The sequence below is a fragment of the Perognathus longimembris genome, chromosome 1, assembly GCF_023159225.1.
Source record: "Perognathus longimembris pacificus isolate PPM17 chromosome 1, ASM2315922v1, whole genome shotgun sequence".
NCBI classification, from domain to species: Eukaryota; Metazoa; Chordata; class Mammalia; order Rodentia; family Heteromyidae; genus Perognathus; species Perognathus longimembris.
In genome coordinates, this window is record NC_063161.1 from 107,426,153 (window position 1) to 107,441,278 (window position 15,126).

The following is a 15,126-nucleotide window of genomic DNA, read 5'->3' on the forward strand; positions in this document are numbered from 1 at the left end:
CTGCCTGTGATTCAGTGAAATGTCACTGTCCTGGGTAAATTGTGCCATGCTATATAAGTCAAAAACACCAAACTCAGAAGTCTCTGAGTGGTAATATTTTGGCTACCATGGAGAACCAGATCTTGTGAGGCAAGGTCCTTCAGGTCTCCATGGCCTTATCTGAAATTCTCCATAGTGTCCTCACATCTCCTCCTCTATCTGAAGGCCACACACAGACAAGACTGTCTGTGTGAGTCTTTACAATCTGATGCTGTCTTGATATTTTACATATAAACTGGCTTTTCCCATGCCATGAGAGCAGGGCCCTTGTGGGAGTCAAGCAGCTCCGGTCCATTCTCCAATCCCAGCCTCTTCCCACTGCGTCAGTGTGGCTGATCCACACATCTGCCTTAGGAACCACCTCTCTGCAGGGCAGTCACAACTTAACCAGCCCAGCTGATCCACACTCCATGCAGGGACTGTGGGTGCACTGTGTGGTACCATAGTGTGACTCCAGGAAGCCGATGTTTGACTGCTGGAAACCCACTAATTAACAGTTCCTGAGTGAAACCTAAGTGGATAAAGTCCTGGACCCCATAGACTGTGGCCCAGAGATCCCTGTTTCTCCCTGACTGGGCTTGCCAGCCTCCGTGTGTGAGCTCCAGGCATGTCATGTACCCTCAGGACCTGTAAGAAATAAAATCTTTATTTCCATCTGTGTCTCTCTTTACCAGTGGAAAGGAGCTTTCATCTCAAAGATCCCAAAACAAACACTGCTGCAGACCGCAAGTCCAGTCCTGCCACCCGATGTGATATAAATGCCTGAATGGCAGGCAGTTGACACCATCCCTGCAACTCACAGCACAGTGGGCACCTGTGGGGGTCACTACAAGCAGTGTATCCTGGGAGCCATTGTGACAGCCAATGAACTTGGGCCTGATCTTTGTATCTTGACAGCTTTCCAATGAGGCACAGACCATACTTCCTCCCTCTTGGTCAGTGCAGGAATTCTCAGAACTTGTGCCAGGGCAATGGCCTAGCTCACAAGAATGCTCTAGTATGTAAAGCGCCCAACAAAAGCCACAAATTATCCCACTTCTCCCCAAGTGGTCCTTGGACAAAGCAGGAGACACAGGAAGGCAAAGCGTCTCTCTCCCTAGCTCCATCACCTGGCATCTCTTTGGAAGGACCCCAGTAGCAGGAAAACAAACTTATGGAGACATGATTTCTGTTCTCTGGCACCAAAGTAATTCACAACTCAGAATGCAACTGTGGAGAAAATCCTCATCAACACATGGGATACTGCCTTCTCCATGACCACATTTTTGTCTTTGCTGCTGGAAAACAAGTTTCCTCAGTTACAGTCCCTTTCTGTGGCTACTGGCATAGGAGCCAGTTTGAGGACAATAGGCTTGATAGGAGGCAGGACAGAGGCTACAGAGCATGTGTGGACATGGGGCATGTATGTGTGAGAGGCATATGTGTGCACAGGATGTGTGCATGCAAGGGGCCTTTGTGTGCAATGGGCATGCAAGAGGCATGTGTATGAAGGATGTGTATAAGAGGTTTTTATGAAGGGGATATTAAGGGGGTATATGTGTACAAATGGCATGTGTGTGGTATGTGTCATAGGTGCCAGGGAGTGGGAAAGGTGTGCAAGATGAGTGTGTCAGTGGGCTCATGGGCTGGAGACTGCATGGATGAGCACCTGTGGTGGTTCATGTGTCAGTGTGTTCTGAGTATATCAGTATGTCTATAAGTTATTATGTACCTATTAGTAAATCAGGAAAAGTCACACATGTGCCAGTGTTTTTTTCTCTATGCATGTATGTCTGTGTGTACACATCAGTAGTGTCACAAGTATGTCATTTTGGAAAGGATTGCTCCACACTTCACCACAGTTCTCTCTAGGAGTGAGGGCCTGGTCAGGCTGACTTCCTTTCTGCTTCATTTGTCTGAATTGTTCAGTGTGTTACTGCTATACTTTAAAAAAACAAAAGAAACAACATATGCTATGTGCAAGCACTTCATAGTCCTGTCATGTCTGGCCTGGATGGAAGCTGCCAGCCCAGGGAAGGAGGTCAGCCCAAGCTGGGCCCCTTGGGCCTTGCATCTAGGGTAGCCCCATCACCTGGTATCGGAGAACTCAAGGTTGGTGACGTTGAGGACACGCTTGCGATTGGTGCTATAATAATAGTCCACAAACTCCTTCAGCTTCATCTTGCAGTCCTTCTGCTTGGTGACATCCGTCACATCCACACTCCGTTCGGGCCCTGGGAAAAGATGAACATGTCTAGGAGGTGGCACAGCATCCCTGAAGACAGATATGGGAGCGAACCCTCACAGTGTCAGCTTCCCTTGACATAGCAAGCAGCCCAGTGTAGGCAGGGTGAGCTTGGACCTGGAGACTTTGAGTACCTGCCATTCCCCAAGGTCAAGAGTGCCCAATACTTTCTTCTTCCTTTAGTTATTACAAGGACACAGTGAAGCTATGAGGTGGTGAATCTCAGACCTCAGAAAGGGGAGCCAGGTCAGAAACTAAACCTAGAGTTACCTAATCGACCTGAGTTTCAGAAACACAACAAATTCATGTAAACATATCCTAAATAATACAAAATTTAAAGAATCAAGGACCCTGCATGCTACATGACTAGTGTCTTACTATGCTTTGGTACGTGTCCTCCAAAGGCCCATGTGCTGAAGGCTTAGTCACAAGTCAGTGGCACTACTGGGAAATGGAACCTTTAGCAGGTGAGGCTTAGTGGGGAGAAATTGGGTCACTGGGTAGTGGGTAGGGCTTCAGAAGGATATTGGGTTTTTTTTTCTTTTGCTTGCTGGCTCATTGTGGGAAGTTTGTTCCGCCACACCTTCCCACCATATTACACCATGGTTAAAGTCCCACAGTTATGGGATCATGGCTTGGACCCTTCAAAAACAAAGTAAATCTTTTCTCTTTGTCAGTTATTTCCCTTAGACATTTTGTTAAGTGACATAAAGCTAACTAATATAGATCCCAACTCATTATTCTAAAGACTGATCAATTGAGGAGTGAGGGAAAAACATTTGTCATGACGAGGAAAGCTCAGATACTCAGATAACTGAAGTGGGGAAATGGGCATGAGTGAGCCTGTCCTTTGCTAGGCCTCCAGCAGCTGCTTAGATGCAAGGTGGAGGCCACTGGGATTTCTGTGGACAGAGGAGCTAGATGCTAGGCTCCCATGACCGTAGTGACATCACCAAATGTTTGCCAGGCACTGAGAATGTCCTTACTATAAAGGCACATGAGCCCAGGAGGACAACCTGCCACAAATCTGAGCCTGACCTCTATGGGCTTCTGAGCTTGTGCTTACAGGAAACACCTGGGATATGGGAACTTGCTAGGCCACACCACAGGGACACTGACAGCCATGACCTGGATATGAGAAATTCATAGCTCCTTTCTCCACAGAGAGGAGCCTGCAAGAGAGAAAGAGACTTCAGGACTAAAAAAACACAAAAAAACCAAATGTCCTATGTGGTCTTGCTTAAATTCTGATTTAAAAAGACCAATGTTAAGTTCTGTTAAGAGAACTGTCATATGAGGCAGAATTAAACTGGGCCTCAGACTCTACCAAGGAATTACTGCTAAGTAATTGTAGCTTATGATAATAGAATTAACATTTAAAAATCAGCCGTGAAGGGCTCAATAGCTACGTGCATATGATATATATAATGATGCTGATGGAAATGGAAACAAGACGGTTTTTTTGTTTTTTACTTTTTGTGGTTTTTATTTTTTTCTGTTTTTCCCCTTTGGTTGCTTTTTTTTTTTTTTAATTTTCAATTTCCATGCCCTTTGTCTCGTATATAAGTTTCTCTGATTTAGAAAGGGGAAGGGGGAGCACAGAAATGGTAGGACAAAGGGTGAACTAATGGGGACAGTGATACTAGACAGAATGTTAAAAATGAACTGTACAACTTGCTGGGGGAAGAGGGTCAGGAGGGAAACAAACAGAGAGAATGAGAGTAGAGGTGTTACTGTTCAAAAAGAAATGTACTCCTTATCTGACCTACGTAACTGTGTCCCCTCTGTACATCACCTTTCCAATAATTTTTTTTAGATCAGCTGCAAGAGGTGCACACAAGAATTTTACCCAGTGAAAAGGTGATCCACTTTAAAACATTCCAAGCCAAAGAAAAACAGGGAGGACAGAAGAGCAGCAGGAAGATGGGGTTTGTGGCCAGTGCAGGTGTACCTGACTTACTTTTCATTTCCCCAATTTATGGATTTTAAAAGTTCCATAGTTTAAATATATGAAAAGAAAAACACAAAAGCAATAAATACCTTTAAGAAGCATAACTTCCCTGTTCCTATAGGCATAAAACTTTGGAGAACCAGGGCCCTAGTAGGCAGGGCAGCCCGGGGGCCACAATGACAGAGTAGGTTCCCATCTCCCACTATGACCAGGATGAAAGTCACTAGTACATCACAAGAACTCAGTGAAATGCCTGGCTGGGTGGGGGGAGAGTGGGAAGAAGAGCAGGTGTGTGTGTGTGGGGGGGGGGGAAACCTCACTAAACAGTATCATTTCTCAGTGGTTGCTCATTCCTGTCAGAAGCAGCCCTGAACAATGCTGGCAGAGCAGATGTGATACAGGAGAAAGGCATTCCCTGGTAAGCAGTGCCAGACTTCTGTGTAAACTCCATTACCCACATGGAAAAGTTGGGTGGAGGCTGGTTCACCAGCATGGTGGAGCAGAGCAGGCTAGCCCTGGCACAGCACAGCTCCCTATCTGCACACCCTTCTGAGAAGGGTCCCACAGAATAAGCCTCCTCCACAAACTTCCCATGGCCCTTAGCCCCAGCCCAGGATGAGCACCCTCTTAGCAGAGGCCTCATAGCTCCCTTAGTCCATGCTGTCCTGTCCCTCTGCTAAAAAGAAATATAATGGCTTCCCAGGAGGAAGTTACCATGTGCCCGGTGTTCTCACTGGACCCCAGAACCCACCCACTGTGGCCTTCACAGATGTGGATGGGCAAGCTCAGAGCAATTTGCAGCTCACCAGTCCATGTCCTTTCCCATCACTGCCAGCCACCAAGTTACACCCACCAATACCTGAGCCCAGCAACCACAGGGACCTCAGAGCCCAGACTGGCGGCTGCCAGCCCTACTAGAGTCACTACCAAGTTAAGCTTCTGCCTCTCGTCCATCATGCAGCACCTTTCTCCACCCACATGTGCCTTGACTGGGCATGTCACAGAGCCATGGCTGAAAGTGGACATGTGACAGCAGCTACAAAGGCATCAGCAAAATCCCAGAAGAATCCAGAAGGGCAGTGGTGGGAAGCACGTTGCAGCCAGGATGGGGGAAGGAGCCTCATAGCTGAAGGAGCCTCATAGCTCAAGGATCCTGGCCATGGCAGGGCCATGTAACACCTCACAGCAGAATTCATAGCTGAGAAAACCAAAGGGTCACCAGAGCAGGTCCCTTTTGTGATTAACTGAGAGGGAAGGGGTTCTTACCAGGATCCACTTGGAGGGACCTAGTATCATCTAAGAGTTCTCAAAATAGAAGCCCGGGGCTTTGCCTGCTCATATAGTACACAGGACATGGTCATAGTGTTAAGGATGTGTGCACAGGGAAGTTAACAATGTCAAGGCCTCCCAGATCTGGGACCCCACAAGACGTGAAGGAGCCAGCACTTACCCACGTAGTTCTCGACGTCACTGACATAGAACGTGGGGGCTGGGACAGCCAGGCCCAGCCCATCTTTCTTGGGGACAAGAATGGGTTCAGTGAAACCATGCTCCTCCATGTAGCCCAGCGTGAGCTGGCTGCCTGGCACACGGGACACCACATCTTCAGCGCTGTGGGGAAAGTGTGTGTCAGAGTCCATGCCACATCTGGCTACATGCACCCCAGGAAGGTAATCCCAAGGCCACTGGGGTAATAACCACACCCACACAGTACAGGGAGGCAAGAGACACTGTGACCTACATGAATCTCTCTCACTACTCATGCTAGCTCAGCCTTGTGGATGTGTACAAAACAGATCCCTCCATTACACCTGGGCTGGCTGGGGCATGGGGCACTGTCAAAATGAGCTACACAAGGAACACTGTCCAGTGAGAGCCCCTCCTGGACAGATATAATAGGTTCAGGTCTCCAGTCAACCCCCACATCCAACTACATCACTGTGAAATCCTAACACAGCACTCTCAGGAAATCATGTCTCCATAGCAGGGACATCACCTTCCAGGCTCTGAGCTAACAACATTCACCAAGAGACGTAGGAACTGTTCATGCAGCCACACAAACTGTCAGATATACAAGGCCTCTTTCTCACCCCTCCGGGACTCAGTTTCCCTATCAACCCAGTGGGACTTGTCAAGCTCCATGCATTCCAATTTCACCTGCAAGAGCAGCAGCTACCAGGATTAGGGATGACCAGGAAAGAATCACCAGGAGCCCACCCCTTCCCCCCAAGAAGGTTCCCAGAGGCTATACAGTATATGGCTGGGAGAGCCTTAGCCAAAGCCACATGGAGAAATAAAAACTCAGGCTTCAACTGTCCCTTGTTCTGCCCAGCCCTGCCTGCTTAAACTCCTGCTTTGGCTGAGGTGGCAGGGTCAGGACAAGGACTCTACTAGATTGGCCACTGTGATCCTTGTGAGAATGTCTAGTCCTGGACCCTACCCTGCTGGACACTACTGCTACCAAAGATCCAGAGGTAGCTCTGGTTGTGCAGAAGGGACAATTGACTATTGAACGTACACTTATCTTAGAGATCTTCCAGGTTAAGTGTGGCCCAGAGAGCACATATTCTGTTCGGGCCACATAGCTATATGTCCTCTGTTTCACCCACTGTGTGCTGGGCACTGCCCTGGGTGTGTGGACCTTGCTGGAACAGCCCCTGGCTGGAGATGCTGGAACAGGTCCATAAAAGGCACACAGGTCACAGCTGTGTGTGTCTTGGGGAAAACAGCAACACATCACAGAGAGGTGGTGGGTAATGAGCATATAGAGAGCTAGACAGGGGACATAGCTGGTCTGAGGTCAGCTTCCCAAGGGCATGTACCAGTAGATGGGACAAGAGAGCAAGAAGCTGGAGAAAGGCTGTAGAATCTCAGAGCAGGGGGCCAAGAGCAGAGATGTGGGCAGGCAATGTCTCAGAGAGAGCCATTAATAGAGGAGGCAAGTAGGTGGCAGGAAAACCCAAGAAAGGACAGGACATCTATGACAGGGAGACTGGTATGTCCAGTTTTGTAGAGGAGTCTAAAGTCAGGAAGGAAAAGCTGGGTTGAACATATAGTAATACTGTTAAGGATAAACCAACAGAATGACCGGAAGAAGAGGAAGAAGAAAACATTACGTAAACAACTGACTGAGCAAGGCCAGGAATACTAAGGTGGTGACAAGTCAGCTTAGGAAGCCACAGAAGTCTCTCACCTAAGGGACTCATAGGTAGAGATCACCATTGGCAAATCCAGACCTCTAGTTCTTTTCTCACTGGTGAGAGCTCCAAATTTATACCAAATCCAGAGTGGAAAAGTAAAAGTACAACTCACAGAATAGGAAAGAAGTATTTTCATATGAAATAGAAAAGTGTATTATGTGGGAAAAGTTACATTCAATTCCTACTGAAAACTTGGAATACTGGATGAAAATGCAAGGCATCCAGATGACCTTGCTGGATGGCACTTCACGACTTCTAAATTCACTATAAAGCAACACCAGCTGGGCGAATATGGTGTCTAAGTAAGAAGAGATACAGAGCAATGGGGCAGAATTGACCATCCAGAAGCGATTCTATGCACTACGTGCAAAAGCTGACAAGCAGGGAGTGGGGAGGGAAGAAGAGCAAAAGAGAACAAGGATTATAAGCAAGTTGTTGTCCCTAAAAATGTTCGACTTAGCATGTATCAAAGACTAAACTGTAGCTGCTATAGTGGCAAAAATTTTAGAAGAAAACAATGATAAAGCTTCATGTCCTTGGATTTGATAAAAAGGATTCTGAGCTATGACAACAAAAGCACAAGGAACAAGAGAACAATCAGATAAACTGGACAGCATCAAAATTACTTCCCTGCTTCAAAGGATACTAAAAATATAAAAGTACTCCTTACAACAGAATAGGAAAGAGTATTTCCAAGTCATATATCTGATAAGGGACATGTATGTAGAATATATAATAATGAACATCATTTTATATTACAACTCAATAATAAAAATACAAAAAAACAAAAAAAAGGATGAGACTATGGCTCTCAAGAAAGATATACCAAGACCCCTGAGCACAGTGAACGGCGAACTCAGCATTTCTAGTCACCAAAGAAATGCAAATGAAAACATATGAGGTGATACTTCACAGACTAGGATGGCCAGAATAAAAAAAACTATCCACACACTGTTGGCGGGAATGTCAAATAGTATGTCCCTCAAACAATTAGAGAAGGAATGACCATAGGACCTAGAAATTCCACGCTTAGAAAAAACGAAAACACATTACTACACAAAAACATTTGCACATAAACACTTAAACTAGAATTACTCATAGAGTCAAAGTGCCCATCACATAAGAATGGATAAACAGAAAGTGTTTTGTCATACAATGGAAGGAAGGGAGTACTGGCAAATACAATATGGATGAAAGTAGATTAGTACTTGCTTAGGACTATGGGGAAGGGGGTGGAAGATGGGTAATGAAGAAAAGGATTTCTTTTGGGGGATGAGGAAAAGGTTGTAAAACTGGTGAAGATACATGATTCTAGGTACATTTGAAAAGCCATTAACTCTTCACTTTAAACAGGTGAATTACAACTCAATAAACACGGAGGCAGGGAAGAAAACAGAGGAGGGGGGAAAAAACACTCTACATACAGAGGAGCAAGGGTAAAAGCGACACCGGATTTCTGGTCAAAAATCATAAACAAGGGGCTGGGGGATATAGCCTAGTGGCAAGAGTGCCTGCCTCGGATACACGAGGCCCTAGGTTCGATTCCCCAGCACCACATATACAGAAAACGGCCAGAAGCGGCGCTGTGGCTCAAGTGGCAGAGTGCTAGCCTTGAGCGGGAAGAAGCCAGGGATGGTGCTCGGGCCCTGAGTCCAAGGCCCAGGACTGGCCAAAAAAAAAAAAAAAAATTAAAAAAAAATCATAAACAAGAAGGGAGTGGGGAGAACATTTAAAGCATCAAAAGAAAACCCCACAAACTTAACATTCTTTGTCCAGTGATATTCTTTCAAAGTAGTCTGACAGCTGTGGGCAGCTGGACTGGGGGCGGCATCTAGTAGCTGCTCTTTCTCACCAGGACCTTCATGGAAGGCCTGCCTGGCCTCCCAGCCTGGGTCTGGGCCTCATGCAGAACAAAGGTGTGGGAGCAAGAAATCTCTACGGATACCTCAGGACATCCACCAAGGTACAGAGAGAATACTTGGCAGGTGTCAGGCACAAACGGTAGAGAGAGAGGTGCCTTTTGGCACAATCTTTTGTCCCCCTCACCAGTCCCTGACAGGTGCCAACAAAGGGGAAAAGTGGCCATCCACAAGAGTGCTTGGCCCTAGGCGAGGAATCGCCTACCTCCAGAACAGGTTCTTTGCTCCCTCACCACTCTCCTGGATTGACTGACAGGGATAGACTGCTAGGGCTACAGTAAGTGAAGGGAGAAGGGTCAACCTCTTGGTCCCCACCACATCCAGTCCCCACCTGAAGAAGGCCTTCTTACCTGGGGAAGGTCCGACTCCGCAATTCCTTGATGAAGACCTGGCTGCCATTCTGCACTGGCTTCACATCAGGTGTCTGCCCTGGCCCATGTTTGTGCCAAGTCCGCTTCTTCTTGACTGTGGGGGAGACAGGGGTTGCGATCCATCATCAAACATAACCCTACCTGGCCTCTGTGTTCCCCATGCCCATGGCCCTGAAACAGGACCCAGATCAGAATCCAAGGGGCAGTGAAGAAGCTGGGAAGCCCATGGACACAGCAAAATTCAATTCTTCTCCTAAGGACCAGCCCCCTACACACACGTAGCACCTCTACCTACACATGTTCACACATATGCACACACATGGGAAAGCCCACCCCTTTGGCCTCAGTTTCAGGACTCTTCCTCACCCCACATTCCTAATGGAGCTATGACCTGTTATCACTCTCTGATCCAGAAGCAGGGCTCTCTCAGAACCCCTCCCAAGGCACCACCACCCCTAACTGGAAGGCACCTATTGCTTGGCCCACAAATGAACATATAGGGTCCACCCTATGCAGCAGTCAATAGCTGGGCATGCTTGAGCTGAGCTAGGGTCACTGGTAGTGACATCTTTGAACATTGCCTTTGAGGAAAGAAAACAATCAGGAGGCGGTTGGTATCATATTAGGGACAGTAAGCTAGGCTGGAGGAATCTCCAGGTACCAAAATCCCCAGGCTGTGATACTGCCGTCAGGAGCTACCAAGTGCAAGTCAGCCCCAACAGAGACTCTGCCCTTCTGCAACACAGATAAGTGCATGCTACTTTGGTCAGCAAGAACAGATTACTACCCAGGCTGCAGTACTTACGTGTGGACTTTCCATGGGTTTTCTCACAGTTTGGGCAGTGGTAAATATCAATGTCTGGAGCCTCCTCTTCTTCCACCCCAACACAGCTGAAATAGAAGGGGACAGACCATGACCCTTACATTCATCTCCCTTAGCATTTTCTACTCACCCATCCTGAGGGAGGGTTCCTGCTCACAGAATGGGACTGAGGCCAGATAGAACAACAGCCTTATGTGATTATGGTTCTTGGGGACAGAGGAGAAGGAAAGGGCTGCATAGTTGCCTTCCTGGGTCTGAATCTTCAGCCCAGACCCAGTGTAAGAAATGGTCACTATGAGGAGCCACTGAACAGGCCACTCATGCACAGGCAGCATCAGTGAAGGCCACCACTACCCTGGCACTCCAGGGCCCAGGGATGGCAAGAGGGTGTCTCAAGCTACATCCATCACTTTCCCATGAAGCATTTTGGAGCACAGAATATACCCAGGGTGGCCTAGTGCCACCCCATATGGACACCAGCCTAGTTCTGCCTCAGAGAGTTCATGGCAAGGCCTAGCTGGCAGGCACTGCAACCTGTACCTACAAACGTGCTTGGAGACTTGACCCCAGGATTAGTGCATATACATGTGCATACACACACACACACACACACACACACACACACACACACACACACAAACAGAAGAGTACTATGTGGTAGGTGAGAACTCAGCCCAGCAAGGGCAAGACCCAGGAAAGTTCAAACCCCTATTACTACCAAATAACGATGATGACAATGATGATGATATAGCATTTTCCCCTGGGTCAGTTTCTGAATTTTATGTAGGAGGAACTCAGGGAAATGAGATGCCTGGAAACCACCAACATGCACTAAGCAGATTTTACTTAGGGCAAACACTACTAATCTATCAAAAACCAGTGTTCCAAATATTGGAGGGGGGAGAGGAAGGGAAAGAAGGGGAAGGGAGGAGAGGAGAGGGGAGGGGAGGGGATGGACAACTTCTTTGTCCATTTACAGGAACAAACTATGCTGTCTAGTGTCCCTCCCCCTGATCAAACTGTGTCCGTGGCCAATATGGACATGAATGACAAGACCAGCTGGTAATGTTACAGATGAACAGAGCTTGGAGATTAGACCAGATGCCGGAAGTTGGCTGAGCTACATCAGGGTTGGGAGATGGTGAGGGTTTCCCTCTTCCACTGTCTAAACTCAACCATTGTGAAAACAGTATATACTGCAGTGCAGATGTTAGGCCTGGCCTTATAAATGGCCACTTAGCTTGTCACTCTTGCATGAACTGAGGATATAGGCCCCAATCTTCAGCCCAGCCTCTGGGCCACTCACAGCCATCTTGACAATGTCAAGAGGAACTACCAGGCCCTCCCAGAATTGGAGCCATGGGGCACATGGGCTCCTGAGGAGGGAAGCTCAGGGTGGCTGGAGCAACCTCCGCAGGAACTTGTGCTCCCAGGTCTAAGCATAAGGAGGGCACTATTCTGACTTCTTACATCCCTCATAGTATCACCTGATGATGGAGAAGCAAATGTCTGAGCTTTTTCCCTCATCTAAGTGAGCTCTTAAATATGAGAGCAAGTAAAATATTTATATATAAATGAGCCCAGCAATGAGAAAATCAACTAAACCAAATGTTGATAAGCGCACTTACCTAGACTGACCAAAAAAGAAAGAGAGGACTCAAATTACTGAGACTAGAAATGAAAGTAAAGGCATTGTTACTGGCCTTAAGGAAATAAAAAGAACTATTATAAAATACCATGAACAAGTATAGACCAACAAATAAGGCAACTTGGACAAAATCCTAGTAACTCAGTGGCAGAGTGCTTGCAAGTATGCCCAAAGTCCTGGGTTTGGTGACCAGCAAACAGCAAACTCTCTCTCTCTCTCTCTCTCTCTCTCTCTCTCTCTCTCTCTCTCTCTCTCTCTCTCTCTCTCTCTCTCTCCCCCCTCTCTCTCTCTCTCCCCCTCTCTGGAATAGGAAAATTTGAATGTGTCTTTTTATTGTAGAGCTGTAGGAATTCCTTATATTGTCTGTATGCTAGACTCTTTTCACTCTTCAGATATATAATATGTACATATTTTCTGCCAACTCTGTTGTTTACTTTTTTTCCTCTGTTGATCTTTGATGCACAAAAGTTTTCAATTTGGATGCATCAGTCTAGTTTTTTCTTTTGTTGCTCATGCTTTTGGTATCATAACTAGTAATACATTACAAAATCCAGTCAGCAGCACTTATAAAACTAAGAGTTTTATAATTTTAGGTCTTATAATTTATTTACAGTTAAGTTTTATATAGAATATGAAGTATACATTTAATTTTATTTTTTAGTGTGGTGAGCTGTCTATCACAATCCCCTGGATTTCATAGCAACTAGGATGACAGACACTAAACTCCTGACTAGCTGTACTGTTTTCATACATGGCCTTTATTATTCTGAGGAGGTTGTTTCCTTTTATCCCTAAAAGCAGTCTCTAAAAACTGGGCTAAAGATGTGACTCAAGTAGTAGGGCACAAGCCAAGTGAGTGAACAATTCAACCAAACACGTATGAGACACTGAGTTCAAATCCTGACACCAGAAAAAAAAACCCAAAGCAGACATTACATGCAATGATAAGCAGCTAAAAGCTCTTCCACAAGATCACAAATAGATAGGATGCTGCTGTTGCCATTCTTGCTCCATGTGGTACTCGAAGTCCTAGCTATAGCAATTAGGCAAGAAAATGAAGTAAAGGCATCCAAACTAAAGAAGTAAAATGATATTTATTCACATGACATAATTCTATATATAGAATCTTAAGAAATCCAAGTATACAAAAATATATGCTAGAGCTACCAAATACACAAATCATGGTATTTCTACACACTAGTATTGAATAATATGAAAAAAAAAAAACAAGAAAACATGAGCATCAGAAAGAATAAAATACTAAAATAAACTGAATCTAGATTTATATACAATTGAAAGGAACTTAAAGACTGAAATAAATGAAAACATTCTATATCAGAAAATGGAAGGCTTAATAGGGTTACAATAGCAATACAACAGTAATTCTAAAGCTGGGCGCCTGTAATCCTAGCTCGGGAGGCTGAGATCTGAGAATCACGGTTCAAAGCCAGCCCAGGCAGGAAAGTCCGTGAGAGTCTTATATCCAATTAGCCACCAGAAAATAGGAAATGGTGCTGTGGTTCAAGTGGTAGAGCACTAGCCTTGAGCTGAAGAGCTCAGGAACAGTGCTCAGAGTTCAGGTCCCATGACCCGGGGGGGGGGGGGGTTGGGGAAAGCAATAGCAATACTAAAGCAATCAATCTATAGATTCAATATGATTTGTATCAAAATCTCAGTATCCCTGTTCACTGATATTGAAAAAAATGATCATTGAATAGCAAAACAATTTTTAAGTGTCCAATCCCCATCACTGCCAACACACACGAAGGAAGGAAGGAAGAAGGAAGGGAGGGAGGGAGGGAGGGAGGGAGGGAGGGAGGGAGGGAGGGAGGGAGGGAGGGAGGGAGGGAAAATAAAGTTAAGGGACTTACACATCTCATTTTCAAGCCTTACTACAAAGCTATGGTAATCCTGGCTAGCTAGATATATAGGCTAACTTCATAGAATTGTGAATCCCAAAATCAAACCCACAGATCAATGGCTAGCTCATTTTTAACAAGCGTTACAAGGCTATTCAACTTTTTTGTTGTTGTTGTTGTTTTACTGAGTTGGTTGAAGAATAATCTCCAACAAATAATAGCCACATACAAAAAATGAAGTTAAATGTCTACCTCATACCCTATATAAAACCTAACTGAAAATCAATCAACATTCTAAATACAAGATCAAAAATTATAAAACTCTTAGGAAAAAAATGAAGTAAACCTTCACGACTTTGGATTTTGCAATGGATTACTAGACATGATACCAAAAAAAGCATGAGCAGTGAAAGAAAAAAATAAACTAGACTGAGAGTCAAAATTGAAAACTTTTGTGCATCAAATAACAGAGTAAAATGGCAGCTGAGAGTGGCAGAAAAACATTTGCAAACTATATTTCTGATAAAGGTTTAGCATCCAGACTACATAAGGACTCTTAAAACTCAACAATAAAAAGACAATCTCATTTAAAAATGAGCAAATGCCAAGTGGTAGAGTGCTAGCCTTGAGCTAAACTGCTCAGTGACAGTGCCCAGGCTCAAAGTTCAAGCCCCATGACCGACAAAAAATAAAATGAGTGAATGCCCTGAACAGACATTTCACCAAAAAGGATAAATGGCCAACTAGCACATGATGTGATGTTCAAGTTATTACTAGAGAACTGCAAAAAGAAAACGTTTCACACCCAATGAGTGGCTATACTTTTTTAAATTTTGAGCCACAGAGCCACTTCCTGGTGGCTAATTGGAGATAAGAATCTCACAGACAGAATTTTCTGCCTGAGCTGAGTAGCTGTACTTTAAAAAGGTGGGGCAGGGGGGGAATAACTATTTACAAGGATGAGGAAAAGTTGTATTCCTCATAATTTCCTCAGTTGAGAAGATGTAAAATTGTGCAAGTACTATGGAAAAAGATTGGTTTCCTCAGAAATAAGCAATATAATTTACAATGTGACCCTGCAGATCCATAATG

The 15,126-nt window shown here is 45.3% G+C and overlaps 1 protein-coding gene across 3 annotated transcripts in view; it reads right to left on the minus strand.

The window, feature by feature from the left end:
• The window catches only part of Phf2 (PHD finger protein 2), an 87,755-nt gene that overhangs the window by 20,441 nt on the left and 52,188 nt on the right, over positions 1 to 15,126 (minus strand). For all 3 annotated transcript variants that reach the window (XM_048341646.1, XM_048341565.1, XM_048341476.1), the window contains exons 2-5: positions 10,510 to 10,595; positions 9,684 to 9,798; positions 5,665 to 5,825; positions 2,111 to 2,252 (exon numbers count right to left, since the gene is read on the minus strand). In XM_048341646.1, coding sequence (XP_048197603.1) covers positions 2,111 to 2,252; positions 5,665 to 5,825; positions 9,684 to 9,798; positions 10,510 to 10,595 — 504 coding nt within the window. The remainder of the gene's footprint in view (positions 1 to 2,110; positions 2,253 to 5,664; positions 5,826 to 9,683; positions 9,799 to 10,509; positions 10,596 to 15,126) is intronic.